We start from the raw sequence: 21,869 nt of genomic DNA, 5'->3' as shown, positions 1-21,869 counted from the left end.
CAGAGTGTGGTCGTAGCGGGAGCTGGGGGAGGTTTTGTGCTGAAATGCCTGGGTGAAAAAAACAAACAAGCATAGCAAGCACCACCAGTTCTTTGTTTTGATCCACCTCTTGGGCCGTCATCCGCTCTCTTGTGCCTGGCGATCAAGCACCGACCTCTGGTTGGTTCTTTTCACTTCCACCAGGTTCTCCTACTCCCACCCCGTAACTTGCGACACATCTTCAGAAAAGTGACAACACTTTCATGACAGGGAGTGATAGGACTGCCCAGTTTGCCTATATCACATGTTTATTTAATTTTACATTTAGTTTATATTTTTGTTGTTGTTGTTATTTGATTCTACAAACACACAACTTTTGTTTTGGTACTTCCATTACCTGGCAACGTGAATTTGGACATCAACTAAATATGCAGTTCAACCTGAAACCTTGAGATTTACAATTTGAGATTTATATTTCATTTTTCATATTTAACATTTAAATATATATTTACCTTTAGTTTCAATATTTATATATTTACATTTAAGATTTATACTTAACACATGCACACACACACATAGTTTTGACTTTTATATTTAGATTTACTTATATCTATACATATTTAACATGCATTATATATGGATTGAGATATTTACCATTTAGTGACTGGCAACCAGTTTAGGGTGTAGATTGCCTTTTGCTCAAAGTTAACTGGGGTAGGCTGCAGCACTCTCGTGACCTTTGTGAGTATAAGTGGCTTGGAAAATGGATGGATGGATGGATGGATGGATAATGAAAAATGACATTTAATATTTTGATTTAACTATTAAGTTGACAGATATTATCATAAATGTGCAGAAAAGTGACTCCCAGAAATTATCACCAGTTTTTTTAGACACGTTTTGAAGTTAAATGTGACAAAATGTTGCTGTTATTTTTGGCTTCAGCAGCTTGACAAACGCCACCTTATAGATTGCAACTCCCTCAGTATGCCAGATTAAATAATTATTTGAAAAATAAAGTTTGCAAAGCTGTCTTCTCTATATCAAGTGAACTGCCAAGCTTGGTACAAAAACAAGCATTAAATCCGAATTTTGGCCAGTGCCAGCTGTGAGGGTGTAAAGCAACAGAGAATGGTTCACACAGATATTCACTTTGGAGGATTGAAGTGTTGTCCTAAGTATTACATTTGAAAAAATGTAGGATTTGCGCATAATCTTTGTGTGCAGAATATGCTGGACTGTTTGGTTTTCCATTGAACTCCAAAATGAGACAAAAAAAAAGTCATACAATTTTTCCATCTGCCTCATCAAAATGCAAGCGCAACGAAAGAAGATAGTGTGTTCCCAATGATGAAGGCATGACCAAAGCACAAGTTTATGTTAAACCACATGACGACATAACCTAAGCATCTGTTATGAGCAGCATGATTCGATAAATGAATGTGGTATCATTTTTTTTTCAACATATTTGCCCTGGAAAGCAAAAAGACAAGGGGGTGGCTTGTATAAGATCAGTGTGAACATATGTTTCATATTTAGTTTTATATGCCTGATAAAGTGTAGAAGACCAGGAGAATATGGTTCACACTGGCACATAATGAAGAAGATGAAGAACAAGAAAAAGAAGAAGAAAAGAATAACAACATCAAAGAAATTTCATTTGCAAACATCGAGGTAGAAATTCAGCCACATCGTAGATGACATTAGCTTTTATCAAAATCTGGTGCAAGCGTCTCTTCGTGTCCTTTGATATTGATGAATGTACTGTATGTGCACATTGCACACAAATGCAAGTCAACCTAATAATAAAAAAATCTTTTGATGTTATTTTATAATCGCATCATGAATTTCTTTCTGAGTTTGGATGCCAAAGCCATGACGGTGTCCGGATCACGAATGTGTGAGCTCTGTCGCATTCCATTGACGTCCGTCCTGAGGCGTGCGGCTTTAAATTTCCATATAAGTCTAGTTCCCCACTATTTCTCCTGGCACAGATCAACTGCCACAGATCTGGAAAAGTAAAAATGACTCATTCTTACTCAGACAGAAACATTTACATTTCTCATTCTCCCTATGTCGTTCGTCGTCAATGTTTTCACTTAATATGTACTGTAGATGTGGATTTCCCAGAAGCCTGCTGTAACTGAGATTGTATTGGCCAATCATCCATCCATTTTCTTCACCGCTTATCCTCACAGGGGTCACGGAGAATGCTAGAGCCTATCCCAGCTGTCAACGGGCAGGAGGCGGGGTACAACCTGAACTGGTTGCCAGCCAATCACAGGGCACACAGAGACAAACAGCACAATCACACCTAGGGCAATTTAGAGTCTCCAATTAATGTTGCATGTTTTTGGGATGTGGGAAGAAACCGGAGTGCCCGGCACAGGGAGAACACGCAAGCTCCACACAGGTGGGTCTAGGATTGTGTGAGGTCAACGCTTTACCAGCTGAGCCACTGTGCCGCCATTGGCCAATCAGTAATTGTTTTTTTTGTCATAGAAATTCACCCAGGTAACATGGTGAGATAATAATTGGCACAACCTCAGAGTTCTGAGATTCAGGACTGAATTTGAAGTAGAATTTCTGGCCCTTTTTCCTGTTTTTATTCTCATGTCCTTTCCATGTTTGTTTGGATTATCATTGGGCACTCTGGCTCCTTCCCACATTCCAAAGACATCTATGTTTGGTTCACTGAAACTTAATTGTTGATCGATGTGAAAGTGAATAGTTTGTCTTGATGTGCCCTGCAACATGTTGGTGACCAATCTAGTTTGTAACCGCCTCTGGTTCAATGTTAGCTGGAATATCACTCACGATCCTAATGCGTATGATACAAAATGATGAAAAATGAAGACTTACCCAGAACCGAGCTATGTGCAAGCATTACAAGAAAAGTTAGATACCAAATTTGTGTCTGTTTTTCAATCCATCATTCCATTGACATATACCACACTCCTAAATATATCCATCCATCCATCCATCCATCCATCCATCCATCCATCCATCCATTTTCTGAGCCACCTACCCTCACAGGGATTGTATTGGCCAATCATCCATCCATCCATCCATTTTCTTCACCGCTTATCCTCACAAGGGTCACGGAGAGTGCTAGAGCATATCCCAGTTATCATCGAGCAGGAGGCAGGGTACACCCTGAGCTGGTTGCTAGGCAATCACAGGGCACATAGAGAGAGACAACAGTTGCACTCACGATCACAACTGAGGGCCATTTAGAGTCTCCAATTTTACAAACATTTTTGGATGTGAGCCTGGGATTTGAACCCCTGTCCTCAGAATTGTGCGGCCAACACTCTAACCAGTTGCTTTACCATAGCACCCTCTAAAATGTATTTGTACTGGTAATTAGTATTCTCAGATCACGAAATGTGAATCAGTTTTCCAACATTACAACCTTTTCATTTCATTATGCTTTTAGAAAGCATTTTGTGAAATTATGCTTGATAATGGTACAAATGGCCATTTTAAAACCAAATGAAGTGCTGCACAAATAAGAACATCCATCCATCTATTTTCTTACCTGCTTATCCTCACAAGGGTCATGGGAATGCTGGAGCCTATCCCAGCTATCATTGGGCAGGAGGCAGGGTACACCCTGAACTGGTTGCCAGCCAATCGCAGGTCGTAGCCGCTGTGGACAAAGGAATGACTACAATATAAAGTAGCTGTATTTATTCATATTTTAGATATCATAGCGTAGAATCCCCTCATCTACAAAAAGACAACATTCCACAAAAAAAAAGAACGCAGCTTGCTTGAGTGTTCAAACACTGCTTTGTTCAAGATTTCAAGATTATGTCATATATCATTGCAGTAACATATGAACATCAGCGATCTCATCTGAACAAAAGCGAGCACCACAAAATTAGGTTAAATCATTAATTTAATATGTTGAAAAATCACTAATTTATAAGGGTGTCATTGATTAAAGTAATATAACCACAATGGGTGAGTGCCATCCTTGGAAGCCTCATGAAATGTAGGAATTATATAAGTGGCCTAATGCCCCAAACTCTCACCAATCAGCACTCGAATTTATGTGACAGTGCTACTCTTGACAGTGGGTTTCCACCCAATGACTCTGGTGGACTGACAATGCCATTTCAGCCAGGCAGCTTAATGGCTGTCTCCTTTGTGACATTCCAAGAGAATGATTCCATATCCAGTGTGGAGCATACATTGAAATTGGAACATAAATAGTTTAGATTTCCACACAAACACTGGCACTTGCATTCTAACCAAGCCTCGTTGCATGAATTGAATAAGCCTGCTAGGGTGTTAAGCAAACGTCTTCTACGACAAACAGAACAATTCAGTTGCGATCGATTAAATGCCCTGAGAAATAAATGACTTGAAGAAGCAAATCAAAAAAAGAACAGACAAACAGTGGTAGGACGCTTGACTTGGTATGTGAGGGTGGAGTTTGGGTGCATTCAAAATGGTTGGGGTTCTTGTTCATTTAGACCGAAACAAACACAAATCTGTATTTTTAGTAAACTGCAAATTAGACTTACATGCATGGAACACAATTTAGGGAGGATGGTTGATCTCCCAAATGTTTGGTTGGTCTGGTCACCACGGGGAACAGGTGGATTTGGTGGAAAAAGAAAAGACAAGGAAAAGAGTTCCAAGGTAAGGTGACAAGAGCACAGGCGTTGATGTTCACAAGACGCTCGGAGCAGATGCGCATCACTTCTTTCCTTCCCAATGGAGCTTGCCCGTGAGTTGGCCAGGGACCCGCAAGGGTAGTTTGAGTCACTGGATCCCTGCCAGACCTTTTGGTAGGGAAGTGTCTGATGTGTGCTCACCAGCTTGTGGTGAGAGCTAGTGCTTCCTGGGTGGGTTCGACAAGGTAATCAAACAAGTGCGCTCAAACACAGGGTGCTCCGGCCTTTATGCAGAGCCAAAATGGGGGTAGTTGTATGTCTGATTTGAACTCATTTTCTGACTATTTCTACATTGATTTTTTTTATATTGAAATTATTGGTACTTGTTTCATTAAAAAAATAATTTTGGGGGACTTGAGAATATTTTAAGGGGGCTGAAGCCCCCTAAAATAGGGCTAATGACACAACTGCCACAGTGTTGCATCACCTTTCCTTTTAACAACACTGAATAAGTGATTGGCATCTGAGAACATTAATTATTGAAGTTTTGTAGGAGGAATTCTTTCCCATTATTCCTTGATGTACAACTTCAGTGGCTCAACAGGCCAGGGTCTCCATTTTCTAATTTTGTGCTTCATACTGTACCACACATTTTCAGTGGAAGACAGGTCTGGACTACTTGAAGGCTAGTGTAGTACCCACAGTTACTATAAAGCCAGGATGTTGAAATTATCATAGCAGTTCCTGAAAAAGACATTGCTTGGATTGCAGCAGTGGTTCTCCACAACGTGTATGTACCTTTCAGCATTAATGGTTCCTTCACAGATGTTCAAGTTATGGGCAATATCCCCCCAACCCATCGCAGTTGTTGGCTTTGGAACTTTGCACTGATAACAATCCAGATGATCCATTTCCTCTTTGGCCTGGCGGACATGACAAACATGATTTCCAAACACAATTTGAAATGTGGACTCGGCAGACCACAGCACACTGTTCCATTTTGCCTCAGTCTATCTTAGATGAGCTTGAACCCACAGAAGCTGGCAGCGTTTCTAGGTGTTGTTGATTTATGGCTTTTGCTTTGCATGGTAGAGTTTTGACGGGTTATCAATCAATCAATCAATCAATTTGATATTATTCATTTAGCACTTTTCATACACAATGACTGCAATCCAAAGTGTCTCACAAAGACAAAATACCTGAATGAATAGAAAAACCCATCGCCTCTCATACCCGCAAATAAATGCAGACACCCTAACCCCCCCCAACACAAAAAAAAAAAAATCACTAAGACTACAGAGATAGTATAGAGACATGGCAAGCCACTGAGGATCCAGGACAGGAAAGACAACCTGTGGGGGCCATCCACATTGAGAGCTGCCACAGCTTGCAACCATGTAGAGGATGCCACCAAAAGAAACCACAACGACAGGACCAGACTGGGTCTCCCCATGTTGTACAGAGATAGTCAGCTCTGCAGGCCCTGAGAGGCTACAGTATGACATTCCCGGGGGGAGACCGAACACACCTAAAGATGTGGAGGCTCCAATGAGGAGGCACAGGAGTAGAATTTAAGAAGAAAAACCAAACAAAAAAAACAGGGTAGAGAGTAATAATTCATGGACATTAAGACAACATGGGATACATAAATAGATATATTAGCAAAATGAGTAACGAATAAATGGGAAGATGGAAAAATAAATGAAATGCTTAAAATAAAAATGAGTCAATCAGTTCAAATCTAAACCAAACAGATGAGTCTTGAGCTTTCCTTTAAAAACATCAATAGTCTCTGCGTTCCTAATGTCCTCTGACAGATTGTTCCAGGGGTTCAAGCCATAATGACTGAATGGAGCCTGTCCATGAGTTTTTGTTTGCATTTTTGGAATGTTTAAAAAGCCACTGCCAGAAGACCTCAGGACCCGTGAATATTGATAAGATAAAAACATATCAGATAGACCAAGACCATTGAGACATTTAAAAATGTGTTAAAGAACCCAAAAATCTTTCCTTAGACACGCTGGGAGAAACAAACCGACAAACGTACAACAACTTGGAGTTCAAATCCATTTCTCATGATACAGAGGTGAAATATGCCTGTACGGTGGCCATGAAACCACTGAATTCCTCTTAGCCGGCACCCTGTCAGTCATATTCTGGTTACCCACTTCCACTACATGAACTTATTTGTGTAACCTCAACAGTGGTCAACTACTTCATCCCATTCCTGGAAGATGATTTCATATTAATTTCTTTATTACGGCTAGAGCAGTGGTACTGAGCTGCTTTTTAATTATTTGAAAGTCAGCATGCAATCTCTCACTTGATAATTCAATACTTTGGAATGTAACCCACATGATTGTCTGGTACTTTGTTATGACCTCATCACTATTATCTCTGTTCAATGAAAAGCACATTTTTTATCCTCTCATTGCTTGATTTACTTTACTGTTTAATTGAAATAAGAATAGCTACTGTAGCTTTGGACTAATGTCTCTTCCTGCAGATGTCCTTACACACCCTCTAACACTTTCTCCAGATGAATATTCAGGGCCACCTGCTGGATCAGTAATCTCTTCCTGCTGTCCACACAGTGGACAAGGCCGATCCAAAACCTTGTTTGATAGAGCTCCATAAAAATCCTTCATTGTTTCAGCCTGTCTTTCTTGGCTGTGATTTGTGGAAAGTCTCATCCCCAATGGCAGCAGTGTACTCCGGTGAGTAGTTTCTGTATTTGTCTGAAGGATGATTTCCAAGTTTATATCACTGGCAGAAACTAATTGGACGTGACTTCTGTCAAACAGGATATTTGCTTGTAGCCATGAAAGGTAACATATACTCGGGCCAATATGAGTTCAGCAACTGGCACAGGGAGGTGACTATGAATATGCTCTTCAAGTTGGCTCATCCGTGAGTTGAAAGGTGAATCCTCTTCCTTGCCCACTGGTTGAATTAAATCCCATGCCCTTGAAATGTTATCAGTAATGGTTATAATACTTTTTTTTGTTGCTCTCAGTCAGGACACACAATATGTTTCCTTTTGTAATGGTGGAGGCAGGATAATTTTTCTTTGTTCTGTCAAATCACAGTTACATTGTCATGAGCCATGCAGAACCACCAGTCTGAATTTCAACAATGGCAGGGAAAAAAAAAATCACATTATGATGTGTTTGTGTTACTGGTTTTCAACCCACACAGAGCAAAGCCGTTGCGTAGTGGATGAGTGATGCAATTTGATTGGATTATTTGTGTGGTCCATTCTTGGGAGATTGAACTCACATTAGGAATACTCAACCAACCCCTTACCTATTCCTCAATGTAGAACTCATGTTTGAGTGATGATGTCAACCCCCCAAAAAAACCAGTCAGAAGTATATGAGCCAAAACTACTTCTAGCAGTCTTGGAGGTGTCAGACTTGATACCACGTTCATAGGTATTAGATGCGGAAAATCAACATGAGGGATGCATCCACCTGAACTCTGATGGGGATTAGTACTTTGCTTCTTTGCATTTGATCCCAGAGGACTTGTCTGGTGTCTGGATAAAGATTCTGTTCACTCCTGAGGAGAAAGGCATATATTGCACTCACAGGTAATCTAGGGTGATTCACATGCAGTAATCACTTGCAGTTGTGCTTTGATGTTGGGGAGGGTCTAGATAGGTAAGTACCCCTCCTTTTCAATGTTAATTTCAGGCTACGCTCCTTTGTATTGGCACTTTGGCTTGACTGGGTTGTTTATAATTTGTATGTAGCACATTTTAAAATTCCACAATCTAGTACTCTCCAGTGGCCATCTCCTAACAGTAACCTCAAAATCTTCAACGCAACTTTGGTTTTGCAGAAAGGCAATAGGGAGAATTGCTTTCTGTTCTCTCTGATCACTGACAGATCTTTAAATGGGAATGGCACATGGCCTTCATTCACAGCAGTTCACTTTGAAATTTTTGAAACAATTTATTGTCTGTCTTGCTCCGGGGGACACTTGAGATCATTTCTATACCCACAAAAGATGACAAGAATCATGATTATGTAACATTTGTTGAAAGAATGCTTTTATGTTTTAATTATAAACAATGCAGGCAACCCCTTGAACTCCACTCCAATTTAGGAATATTTAGTCTACTTGAGTCCCAACCCTTCTGTTTTTGTTTTTATAAGATCTGATGTGAATGATTATTTGTGCCCTATACACACCGATGCCTACCTTTTACCACGCAGTTTTACTTTCAGGATTCATGAAGACAAGTGCACTGCCGCTGTGGAGTTTACATTACTATGACGTTTGCATGTTCTCCCTGTGTCTATGTGGGTTTTGTCCAGTTTCCTTGGACATTCAGAAAATATGCATGCTAGTTTATTTGAAGATGCTAAATTCCCCCAGGTGTTAATGTGAGTGTGAATGGTTGTTTGTCTATACAGTGGCTGAAATAAGAATTTAATAGGGCACCATTTTTCTCACTAAATATACTTCCTATTGTCCTAAAACTTTAACCAGATGTTGGGAACAACTCAAGTAATCCATACATCAGTTAATACTCACACAACAGTCGCACTCACAATAACACCTAGGGCCAATGTAGAGTGTCCAATTAATGCACGTTTTTGGGGATGCGGGAGGAAACCGGAGTGCCCGGAGAAAACCCCATTCAGGCACGACCAGATCATGTAAACTCCACACAGGGAGGGCTGGGATTAAACCCAAGTCCTCAGACCTGTGAGGCTAATGCTTTGCAGCTGCACCACCGTGCCGTGGATGTCATACTCCACACCCATTTTGGAGGAGAAATGACACTGCACACCATCCTAAAAAAAAACGAAGTTTGTAGGAACATGGTGGTTTGGGCCTATCTTTAGCAAATGCTACTGGTAAACTTCACATTATTGAAGGAAGAATGAATGGGGAAAAATCTACTGCCATCTACGAAGATGATGAAAATAAAACAAGGTAGGTCATTCCAAACATACTGCCAAGGAAATTCTCAATTGGTTTAAAAAAAAAAAAAAAAAGCTGCTAGAGGGGGCCAGTCAATCACCTGACTTCAACCAATTGAAAATCTTTGGAAAGAACTGAAACTCAAGCTTCATAAAAGAATTCCATGGAAGATTTGAAGAGACAGTTTGTCTGGAGGAATGCATGGGACTATTTTTTTTTTCCAGAAAGGAGTTTTTACAATGTATTAAACAAATACCAGTTGGCCAGTTCAATAGCACCTTTGAAAGTAAAATATATTTAGTGAGAAAAATTGTGACATGCTAAATACTTATTTTAGTTACTGTATGTGCCATGCGAATGGCTGGCAACCAGGTGAGGGTGTAGCGCACTTCTCAACCACAGCGAGCACACCTGCTATCCTATTTTATCCTGAGGATAAGTGGTATAGAAAATCGATAGATTGATGATCTTTGTATTTAATTCATTCTCTTGACAGATTGTACTTGAATCACTGTTTGGTTTCAAGCAACCTGATCAGTGATGCTTGTTTTATGGCAGTGGAAGCTTAAAAAAATGAAAAAGCTAAAACGAAAGTCTTGCTAGTTTTGATCCTCACATTGCTACTGATGTATTTTAACATGTAAGATTGGCATCATGTTATTTGTAAAAAATAAAATAAAAAAAAAACTCTCAAACATTACTAAGCATGATCACAATGACAAAAGATAATTGGGTAAGTAGAATATTTGTCTTAAAGAGTGTTCCAACAGAAATTGTTTCATTAGTTAACTAGGGATTGACATTTTCAAAGTGGAGGGCTTTTCACAAAACCTTTGCGAGAAAAGATGTACATTTAGACAAGTTGGGATATAAAATGACCACAAAAGGATTTCAGGGAAAATTATGTACATGGAGCATAAATTATTACCCAAGCAGGATCATTATACATGATGTAGTTAGAAATGGATGGTCTAGCTGCCAGGGTATGAGGTAACATACAAACCCCACATTTGTGTTCCACTGTTAATACTTTGATTAGGTTGTGGTTGGAAAATGGTGATTAGCTTGAGTCAGACAGAACACTTAACGTTTGTGACGAGGATAGGCTGTAGCACTGCTGAGTTACTGATATTTTCACTTGACTCATTTAAATCTTCAGAATGTTCAGTCACCCTGAAAAATGGATGAATGCTGATCATCTGTGCGCTATTCTAACGACCAGTGGATCTCAATCATTTTGTATTTGATACTGAATTTTAGTTAAAAGTTTAACCTCACATTCGGTAGAGAGTAGTTGGTGGGGGGCAGTCTATACGATGCACTATAATATCAATTTATCATTATGTAGAATCGGCGTCAGTTAATCCTCACTAACAACTTTGCTTCTATATCCTCAGTGTAGTCATGTTATAGTTTTTGTAGAAGAAGGAGCTTTGCTACTTTATTCTCACAGCCTTTCCTAAAACTTCACTCCAAGTGTAGTTACAAGGTACAAAGCACTTTTATTGTCAATTGTACACGATGTTTGGATGTGGGTTTTCTCCAGGTAGTCCGGTTTGCTCCCACATAAAAATAACATGCATTAATTGAGGGCTTTAAATTGCCCTTCAAGTGTGATTGTGAGTGGATAAAGATATGCGACTCAGAAAATGAATGGATAGATACTCAAGTGGAAGAGTTGGAGAACAAGCACTATGTGTTGACCCACATTGTCGGCCTGTGTGTGTGCACGTGTGGGTGTGTGCTGCATTTGCTAATGGGAGATTTTTGGAGATGTTCATACAGCTTTGTGATTGTGGTGAAGGTGACTGCGGGGATTAGTTGTGTTTCCTCTGGTGAAACAAGCTTTCGCCATGACATGCATAGTCATGTCATTAGCCAAGATGGTCATCCTCACAAGGGTTGCAGGAAAGCTGAAGCCTATCCCAGCTAGCTTTGGGCGAAAGGCGGACTACACCCTGAACTGGTCGCCAGTCATTCGCATAGCAGATATCGACACCATGACTGTGGGGGGAATTGCCACATGCTGCCTGCACCAAAGGCAGGAATGTGTACCACTACACATCAGTAGACTTGCATAGAACCTGTGTTTTTAGCATGTCAGCTCTCTTGTATGCAAATCCTTTCCGAATAAGAGATGTGGTGTTCTTTTTAGCAACAAGTATCCAGATATTTGTACTTGCCCCCCCCCCCAACCCCCCCAGCCATTTCCAAGCCAACTAGCTCTATCTCAGTTTGCTTTAACCTCTCAGATGCCAGCATACTTATGGTTGTAGAGGACAGGTACATTATTATTGTGCCCTGTGAGTTACTGGTGACCATTATGGGTTTTGTTTGCCTTTTACCCCAAGTCAGCTGGGATAGGCTCCAGCATCCTGCGACCCCAACCATGTTGAGCCGTTTTGAAAATTGATGGATGGATGGTGTATTGTCAAGAATCTCACTTGAGTTCCAGACAGGACAAGTCCTGCTGCAATATGATTGCCTGCCTTGTCCGAGCAGGACATGTCCTACTGTTTCCAGGCTGGAAGAGCAGGGCGACTGACTGATGATCTTGTCCTGCCTACAACTCAAACGGGATTCATAAGAACAGAGTGCGGGCATTTGGACAGTCGGGCCGCATCTGAGTGGTCAAATATATTGTCCATGAAATGTGAATGTATGGCATATGAAGTAGAAGTTTGAAAAATGTATTGCTTTTTATTTTAAATTGTCTACCACCTTGTCATTTAATTCAGGGTACTTTGTCTTAATGCAGGGATTCAGTGTTGAGTATTTCATTAGCCAAAGTCGCTGCTTATGACAAAGAGCAGGTGTGTTGTGTAAAGAATTGAACTCAAGTAGGACTCTTAGTATTTGATGACATCTCATGCTCTCACTGGCTGGCAATAACTGATTTAGTTAAATACTTGGCCATGAAATCTGATTCTGATTCTGTACTGTACATTCACAGTAAGTGTTTTTCCATACCTTCAGACGGGTCATTTTAGGAAATCTCCTTGCCTGTTGTCTCCAGATGTGGACCTCCTCCGTCTGCAGCTGCAGTCCCCTCCTCCTTCTCTGAGACACAGGCAGCGCTTTAACTAAGAGTTGCAGTCAATCAGAGTGTGATCTTTAACAGGGCTTTGCACTGGGTTTCTTTGCCTCAGTCCACCTCATACAAACTCACAGCAGTCATGCATGCGTGCACCAGCCAACATATGGAGCACTACTACTTACTTCTGCTTGGGATCTGCTGCCAGCTGTTAGGTGAGTGAAGTTTGTACATGTGTGTATGTCATTGCTTCTCATCAATTTCATTTATTTTAATAGTTTAATGATGGGCTGTGATTGTTTTTTTGTTGTTGCGGATTTGGTCGACAAATTTAAACTGCACTGTGACATTGACAGTTTTGGTTGTGAAGTTATGGATTTAGATACATTGAATACTGTGGCTCATGTAACCCTCCTGAATAGGAAATTATGAACCTGGTATTTTTGGAGAATATTGCTTAGTACCTTCTGTGAATGAATGGCTGTTAACGTGACTAGCATCCTTTTCTGACCTTGCATCATGGTGGCAGGAGGGAGGCGAGTGCACAGAGTACTGATAGTATACTAACTGTTTGACGCTGACAGAGGTGCCCTGTCTCATTGGAAGCAGACGTCTGTGCTCAGAAAGCAAGGAGATGCTCTTCTCACATTCAAGTTTCCAGTGACAGTGTAGATTCTGGTTCTCAGCCATAGCTGTGTTCCATTACTTGTGAAATCACTGTAGAAGCAACACAACGAGACACACCAAAAGACAGTGTGGAATAAATTTAACAACATAGCAAAAAGGCATCTACAAATATTTACTTTAAGAACACCTTCATGAAATGGCAGGGTTGACATTTGAATTTTTACTGCAGTCATAGTGGTTATTACAACACAATCGACACATAGTTGCTACTTTCCCTATGAAGAGTTATCCCATTTCTATAAAATAGAGGCCCTCTGATGTCAATGTTGATCCAGGTTTGGGTCGACAACATTCTTTAGAAGAATTTTTACTTCCAACATTTTGTAAAAAATACAAACGTTCCAGAGCAGAAGATAAGTATTCTCTTCCCTAAACATTGAGCTTGATTTTGGAATTTCTGGTAACTAGGGCCTGGAATTGTGCCATAAGGGAGGGAGAATCTGACCTTACTCAGTATGTGGCGAAGGAGAGGATGCTGTCTGTAGTGGGAGGATGGCTGTTTTGTCACATATAGTCGTCAAGTAAGAGCAATTCTGTGTTTTAGTCCACTCTTTGGCTGTTATGGGGGTTGAGGGTTTGATGATCCTCATCAGGTAAGAATATACAGTATCGCCTTTTGCCTTCCAAAAGCCATATAGACATTTTACATATGATGCAAATCCACTTCCACTCACTTTTTTTTATAGAGGCCTTCTCTTCCTTTCTTGCTTCTACCTCCGTAAATATCCTTCAACCTCCACACCAGAGTTGTTCTTTTCTGATTTCCTCACTCTCTCAACCACAAATTCGACTGGCAATTAATTGGCAATAATTGCCAGTCGAATTGCTTAGTTGTGAGAGGTGGGCTGAAATGTAAAATCTTTGTCATGTATTTTTTTTTGATGGGAAAGAAATATTGATGTCTTTGTCACCATAACATGAACTAGTACTGCTTACTTTTGGTTTGAGGCTGTGTGTGATAGAAACTAGGCTGGAATTGCTGAAGAGTCTTTTGCTGGTTCACGGGGTTAATAACCTGTTAAACATAGCACAGTTGGCTGTTGTGTGTCAGGAACATCTGGTTTTAGATACGTAATTTTTTACTTTATTGACCTTGGTGTACATTTAATGTAATATAAGGAGCTAAATGATTTAATACAAAGTTTTCTCCACTGTTTTTTTTTTTTTTTTTGAGAAAACCATTGAAATAGAAAACTTATGGAAAAATTTTGTACCCTGTAGATTTTGAGATTAATTTTTAGGCTTATGTCATGAGCGTGTACACCCACGTAGACAACTCAGGACAGGAAGTAAACATCCACTAAACAAGAGAAAAGCTGTGAACCATATGGTTCATGTTCAAGCATACTATATTTAACTGCATCACAATTGTGCGTGTCTTATACAAGTGGCGAGCAAAATGAACACCGGCGCCTGCTCTGCATCATTGAGTCTGTGGTAGAGCTCCTACAGCCTGATTTTGGGCCAAATTCAGCACTGACCTCATGTGGGTCATGTCAGGAGTACCGACTTTAGGTTTATTTGTTTGGGCATGAAAGCAGGTACACAGGAAACCCAACAAGACCCCAACCTCGCATTTAACACAGGCTGACATTTCTTGGAATATTAAATTGCGTTGCCACCTTAGCAACTTGAAATGGAAACTGGAATCCCCTTTTCATTTGCTCTTACTTTTTTCCTGTCCGTGTCTAAGCTTTCACTCAGTTCATGGTAGCACATTATTGTTCCTGTGGAAATTCCTGGTCTTCTAGTTTTACTGCCAAAAAAAAAAAAAACCACACCTCAAGAGTGGTTATGACAAAAAACTTTCAAGGTGACAAAATTTGTATGCATTTTTTTTTTTATCTGCAGTGTTAACCTGATTTCTCCCTCTTGTAAAGCATTATTGTTTCTTGATAAACATAAACTTCAGTTTAGGAGTGAGATGAAACAGCAGTTTAACTTGAGTAGGCTTTGTCCAACAGGAAATGCGCGTATAGAGAATGTGTCAATATTTACATGAAGAGATCACAGCCATGCCTTTGAAATTATCATGCCTATTTATTTTACTGGAGATTTTGTGGAACCAAGTAAATGAAACCATGGCGATCAGTAAATTGATCGACAAACATCAATGGTTGCCAATCATAAAGTGTGCTGAGACTGAGGTTTCGCAAATACTTGCAAAAGAACTAGGAAAGTAGATGCTTGTTTGTTTTTTACTTGCATGTCTAAATATCCTCTATCTAAGGAATGCACATTGTAGCAAACATCTGTTCAGATGAAGCGGCCTTTACAAACTGTTGCACAGCTGCACAGATTTCCAGATGAGGATGAGCAGAGTGGGAAACCTTTCACCCAATCATGTGAAACAGGATTATATCCTCTGACATTAAAAAAAAACAAAAATAACAACAAAATAACATAAAACAAAACACTTATCATCACTTATCTACAATATATAACTATTTCAGAATGCAAGGTTCACCTTCATCTCGCTGCAATAACTAATGTTTTCTGCTTTAGAACATGTTTGGTAGGTTACATACCAGGACAACTTAAATACTTTGCTGCTTTGTGAGATTTTCAAAGTCCAATATCTCTTCCAGTGACAACTGGGATGATAAATGTTAGTGATTCATAATTAAACCTCAATTATGAACTCTAATGATGTATTTGGTGCAGTGACATAGATTAACAGAATTACGCAGATAGTTTTTCTCGGTCATGTGACAACCTAAAGCTCAAAAACCAATGCTCTGCAGTTCAAATAGCAAACAAGGGTCTCAATGGAATGTGCCTTTAGACAGAGAGCCAACAGAAACAGTAAGTTAGACATTCAGTACATACCCAACATACATAAAGGCAAGTATATTTATTTCGCAATTCCATCATCATCATCTATCATCCATCCATCCATCCATCCATCATCCATCCATCCATCCATCCATCCATCCATCCATCCATCCATCCATCCATCCTCCATCCATCCATCCATCCATCCATCCATCCAGGAGGCGGGGTACACGTTGAAGATGATTGCCAGCTAGTCGCATGGAGACAGTCACAATCACAACCACACCCAGGGGCAACTTAAGAGTGTCCAATCAATGTTGCAATGTTTTCGGGATGTGGGAGGAAACCGGCGTGCCCGGAGAAAACCTTTCCTGGCACGGGGAGAACATGCAAACTCCACAGAGGTGGGGTTCGGATCGAAACCGGGTCCTCAGAACTTTGAAGCCAACGCTTTACCAGCTTCTCCACCGTGTCACCAATTCCATCACCATCCTTCCTTGAATATATCATAAGAAAAATAGAGGTCACACATTTGTGCTGAGTCGATCATTTCCTATTGCCTTTGCATTATATACCTTTGGAAAGCCATTTTAATTCCCTTGTAAATTAAGCCACAGAATGTGTATTTGAGAAATGAACAGCACAGTTGATGTGTATTTCTCCAAAGTAAAATGTGCCAAACCTTCACTTTGCTATTCTAAAATTAAGATCCCCCTTGATATTTGTCAGCAACAGCTGAACTGCACCCTAGAAAATTTTGGGGAACGCTTTGTTAAGTCATTTTCCTAGAATATGCATGTGCAAGGTTGATTTAAAGGTCAGAGTGTGGAAAAAAACAAGAAACAAGCTTGGCTGAATGCTGCACCTTTCAAAGAAGGCAGTGCGATGTTGGCGGCATCTCCTTCACTGGAAAAATGCTGCTTGTGTATTCAAGAGGATTTCCTTAGAAATGCATTGTTATAACAGAGTATTCCACCAAAGACACATTTCAAGAGGTTTGGTTTGTACATATCAGAAAGTGCAATCTGGAGGTTACACTGTCCCCTCTTCTCCTAATGTGGACTAAAATGAACCCCATATTTTGGGCATAAAGTGGACAGACACACAAAAATGTGACCAATTATTATTGATTGACTACATTAATAGTAATTAATAATTTGCTCAAATCTGTTATTTGTCTTGCACATTTCCATTCCTTCACTTTGTTGTTTGCATTCAACATAAAGTTCCTCTAAGGGAAAAAAGGCTCACATATGGGGGGGAGAGATCTGAGATGTTTAGCATGTGAGTGAGTGATTGAATAAGCCCTGCAGTGTGTGGACAAGAACTGCTGGGATGTAACAAGGAGGAGCTTGTGGTGGTTAAGCCAGATGAGAAGCTCTTTCGCTCTCTACTCAACTATGTCACTGAACATTGAGAAAATGTTTGGATGAATCTACTTTCATCAAAAATCCAAGATTCTCTTGTATACAGTGCTGTTTCTGTCGTTTGACTCAATGTGCAATGTAACAGAATCCAGTGGAAGTTCATTTATTGTCAGTTCAACTGTAGAGGTCAGTGGGATCCTTGAGCTTTTTTAAGCCCTGTAGACAGAAAGGGTCTGGCAACCAGTGAAGGATCAGCAGCAGATAAAGGCTGTGAAAGATGAGCGGTGAGAGCTGGACTGAGCGCAGCACTGGGTGTTTGTTGGTTGGCTTTTCCACCTCTTCACTGAGCAATATAAAATCAAAATTCTTCATAAAGTCCTCAGATGCAAATGCAAAACGTCTGCATGGATCTTATGTGTGTCATGTCAAATTTCTAGAACATTGTACTCTGCGTCTGGTCTTTTGATGAGAAACAGGCTTACTGCTCTTTTCTACCCCCCCCACCCCACCACCCAACACACACACACACACACCCCATGTATAGCTGTCAGCTGACGTGAGTGACAGTTAGCCCGCAATGGAGAAAACACATTTGCCTTGATCTGCAATTGTATTAGCAAAAATTTTGTGTTCTTAGCGTTTTCTGTATGGTTGAACATTGTCATGTTTTTTTCAAACTGAAACTTAGCACATTGCAAAACAGTGTGGAAATGATTGTGTGCATACAGTATGTAATGAAGAAATGTAATAAAGTGTTTTGTACAGTGCGTTTTACATGCTCTGCACCCTGAGTTGTGGTCTGAATATATGTTTGTCACAGTGGAGAATGAATTGTTGGATGTTGCTGTGGAGGGATGAAATGCAAGGCTCAGTTTGAAAGCAGTCAGTTCACTAGTAATCAAATGCATGCATACTTTGAGAAGAAGGAACGGGACCATATGCAAATGCTCAACATATTTCTTTTTGGCTTAAATTTTCTTTGATCTTCATCTCATTGTGGGTGACTGAAATACTAAATTGATTTATATTTTGATTAAATTATATAAAATGGGGCAGCATGGTGCCACAGCTGTAGAGTGTTGGCCTCACTGTTCTGAGGACCGGCGTTCAAATCCTGCCCCCCATGTGGACTTTGCATGTTCTCCCCATGCCTGCGTGGGTTTTCTCCAGGCACTCAGGTTTCCTCCCACATCCCAAAAAATATACTGTACATTCATTGGAGACTCTAAATTGTCCTTATTGTGATTGTGAATGCGACTTTTGTCTGTCTTCATGAGCCCTGGCTGCTGACCACTAGTTCAGGGTCTACCCCACCTCCTGCCCGTTGTTAGCTGGGATAGACTCCAGCATTTCCATGACCCTCGTGAGGATAAGTGCCTCAGAAAATAGATGGATGAATATATAAAATGGTTTGCCAAAATTGTGACCAATAACAATATATTTTATCAGATTATGTATGTCAAATGAAGAGTTATTTTTCATTTCCAATTAGAATTTTGGGTAGGTAAAGATAATGATAATCCTTGGAGGGAGGGTTGTTCGGGGGATGTCATTTATTTTTGTCAAATGTTGGCTTGTGAAGCCCTGAGATACAAATAAAGCTGGCTCCTGCAGAGCACAATATAATTTACAATAGTACTTTAAATTGAAATCTCACATTTTAGTGCAAATATAGCAATGATAAAAATGTTGTCATTATACTGAAAATTGTTTGTATTCATCCCCCCCACCTTCTAGCATCCACAACAACACAATTAAGTAAACAGCGAAGGTTCAAGTCAAATAAATGCCCGTCAGATATCATTAGATATCAAAACACTTCAAGGTATTTTTTTTCATTTCATTAATGGGAATGAATAGGATTTAGCCATTCATCCATTATCTGAGCCACTTATCATCACAAGGGAGTGCTGAGTAATATTTAAAAACCACTCTAATACAATGAAACACGTTTAAACGTTTTAACTTTATAGTGAGTGTTGGGGATGGAATAATAAAAGTTCTTTTGGTACATTTGTTTTGTGCATCTAGTTTGTTAACATTTTTAAGCATCACACAGGTGTAAAAAGCAGTGAACCACAATACAATTTGATACGCTAACGCTTCAAAACAACTACCCTAACATGAGCAGTTAATCACCAGCCCTTGAATTCATTCCATGTTCAGTCTGCACATCCTCATCCAGCTCACTCATCAATTTGGCTGGTGGTGGACTTCTGGCTCAACATCACGTCATCGCCGGTTAGCATGCCACTGAAATATTCCCACACTCTTCCAGCTGCTCTGCAGTCAAAATCCTTCATAGCTCAAGTCCTGAAAGACTGAGGGACTACCGACCCGATGGGGGTTAATGTAAAATTTTACAACCTCTCTCTTAAACTGAGATTATGAAAGTTCATATTTTAGAGGCGGCACGGTGGAGTTACAGCGTTGGCCTCATATTTCTGAGGACCAGGGTTTAAATCCCGGCCCTGGCTGTGTGGAGTTTGCAATGTTCTCTATGTGCCTGCATGGGTTTTCCCAGGGCACTCCGGTTTCCTCTCACATTCTAAAAACATGCATTAATTGGATACTCTAAATTGCCCCTAGGTGTGATTGTCAGTGTGTCTTTTTTTCTGTCTCCATGTGCCCTGCGATTGCCTGGCAACCAGTTCGGAAAATGAATTAAGATTTTAGAGATGGTCTTATTGGCCAGCCAGAGTTTAATAATTTTTAGGGGGAAAACTATCATGAGGAGCTGAATATCAAGAGTACAAGTACTGTATATAAAGAGGTGTCTGAACTAACAATTACTCAATTATAGCTGAATAACTTTGCATATTGATAGATTCATTTGTATTTAATTACTGAAAGAAAGTCATTTTCGTCCTTTTTTTCCAGGGTGTAGTGACTGCTTTAACATTGACACAACAAAACACAGGATCATCAAAGGACCGAAGCAAGCCCAGTTTGGATACACTGTTCAGCAACATGTGGCGTTTGGTGGAGAAAAATGGTAAGATACTCATCGTTTTTAAAATTTTGCTTCCTGAGATCCTCAAGAGTTCTAGAACTCATTTTCTATTTTGATTTTCCATGTGACCTTACGGAACTCATTTCTGCCCTTGCCCCAATGACTTTGTGCTGGATGCAAGGAATTGGATGGATGCCTCCCATTTATCATATTACCTCATAAAGTAAACAGAATCTGACTCTCTCTCGCTCGCACTCTTCCTCTCTCTCTATCTCCCGCTTTCTCTCTCTCTCTCTCTCGCACTCTCTCTCTCTCAAACACATACACACACACATATTCATTGACCACATGGTGCAGTGGGACTGTCATCCTCATAATATTTCTGAAAAGAGGTTTGGTATTGGCAAATTGTTAAGCTGCATGTGTGAAACACATTACTTCTGTGAATATGTAGTTATGCATCCGTATTCATTATTTTTGTCCCAGGTGACAGACTGGGAACATTGGGAGAATTTCAATTTCTCAGAATGTTTAAAAGAGTGAAATGAATATATGCTATTTTATTTTAGTGAATAATGGTAGACAGATACCCGTTGCATATGATATTACACCTAAAAATGATAAATTTACCGTTTAAAAATGGTACTGGTGAACTATTTGGACACATGACCATTACACTGATAGTAAAGTGAAGCAATTGAGCCAAAAATGAAATGTTTCACAGAAAAAAACTAAAGTTACATTTTGGGTAATTAAATCCATCCATCCATTTTCTTAGCTGCTTATCCTCAGAGGGTTGCAGGAGTGCTGGAGCCTATCCCAGGTATCAACGGGCAGGAGGCAGAGCACACCCTGAACTGGTTGCCAGCCAATCGCAGGGTGCATAGAGACAAACAGCTGCACTCACAATCACACCTAGGGGCAATTTAGAGTGTCCAATTAATGTTGCATAATTTTGAAATGTGGGAGGAAACTGGAGTGCCCGGGGAAAACCCACACAGGCACGGGGAGAACATGGAAACTGCAAACAGGCGGGATTGGGATCGAACCCAGGACCTCAGAACTGTGAGGCCAACACTTTCCAGCTGATCCACTGTGCCACCGGGTAATTAAATGAGTTGGTGAAATTTATAATTGAGATGCAAGAGGAACTGTGGTCCAGCACAACCATGATTTCGCCTGAAGCTAGCTGGGATAGGCTCTGGCTCTCCTGTGACACTTGTGAGGAAAAGCGGCTTGGATAATGGATGGATTTGGGAAAAAAAAAGTGTTTGGTGGCATGTTGGGTTCACTGTTCTGAGGTCTGGGGATAAAAACCCAGCTCTGCCTGTGTAAACTTTGCAAGTTCTCCCCATGCCTGCGTGTGTTTTGTACGACTACTCTGGCTTCCTCCCAAATCCTAAAAATATGCATGGTCGGATGACTGAAGACTTTAAATTGCCCATGGATGTGAATGTGAGTGTGAGTGTTTGTTTAAATGTGCCCTGCAATAGGCTGGAAACCAGTTCAGG

The 21,869-nt window shown here is 40.3% G+C and overlaps 2 protein-coding genes across 5 annotated transcripts in view; one reads left to right on the top strand and one right to left on the bottom strand.

Moving 5' to 3' along the window:
• coro2ba (coronin, actin binding protein, 2Ba) overlaps positions 1–3,028 on the bottom strand; it is a 64,129-nt gene extending 61,101 nt beyond the window's left edge. Inside the window, exon 1 of the mRNA XM_061815369.1 lies at positions 3,008–3,028. The gene's annotated coding sequence lies outside the window, so the exon portion shown is untranslated. The remainder of the gene's footprint in view (positions 1–3,007) is intronic.
• Positions 3,029–12,682: 9,654 nt separating this feature from the next.
• Positions 12,683–21,869, top strand: part of itga11a (integrin, alpha 11a) — a 64,372-nt gene continuing 55,185 nt past the window's right edge. For 3 of the 4 annotated variants that reach the window (XM_061815345.1, XM_061815343.1, XM_061815342.1), the window contains exons 1-2: positions 12,683–12,791; positions 20,286–20,400. In XM_061815345.1, coding sequence (XP_061671329.1) covers positions 12,719–12,791; positions 20,286–20,400 — 188 coding nt within the window. In that variant the 5' untranslated portion in view covers positions 12,683–12,718. Of the gene's footprint in view, positions 12,792–13,807; positions 13,857–20,285; positions 20,401–21,869 lie in introns of those variants that run through there. The other variant, XM_061815346.1, reaches the window with a different exon arrangement.

Source organism: Syngnathoides biaculeatus, chromosome 3, assembly GCF_019802595.1.
Source record: "Syngnathoides biaculeatus isolate LvHL_M chromosome 3, ASM1980259v1, whole genome shotgun sequence".
Classification (NCBI taxonomy): Eukaryota; Metazoa; Chordata; class Actinopteri; order Syngnathiformes; family Syngnathidae; genus Syngnathoides; species Syngnathoides biaculeatus.
The sequence above is the reverse complement of the archived record's forward strand: the minus strand, read 5'-3'. Positions and strand labels throughout refer to the sequence as shown.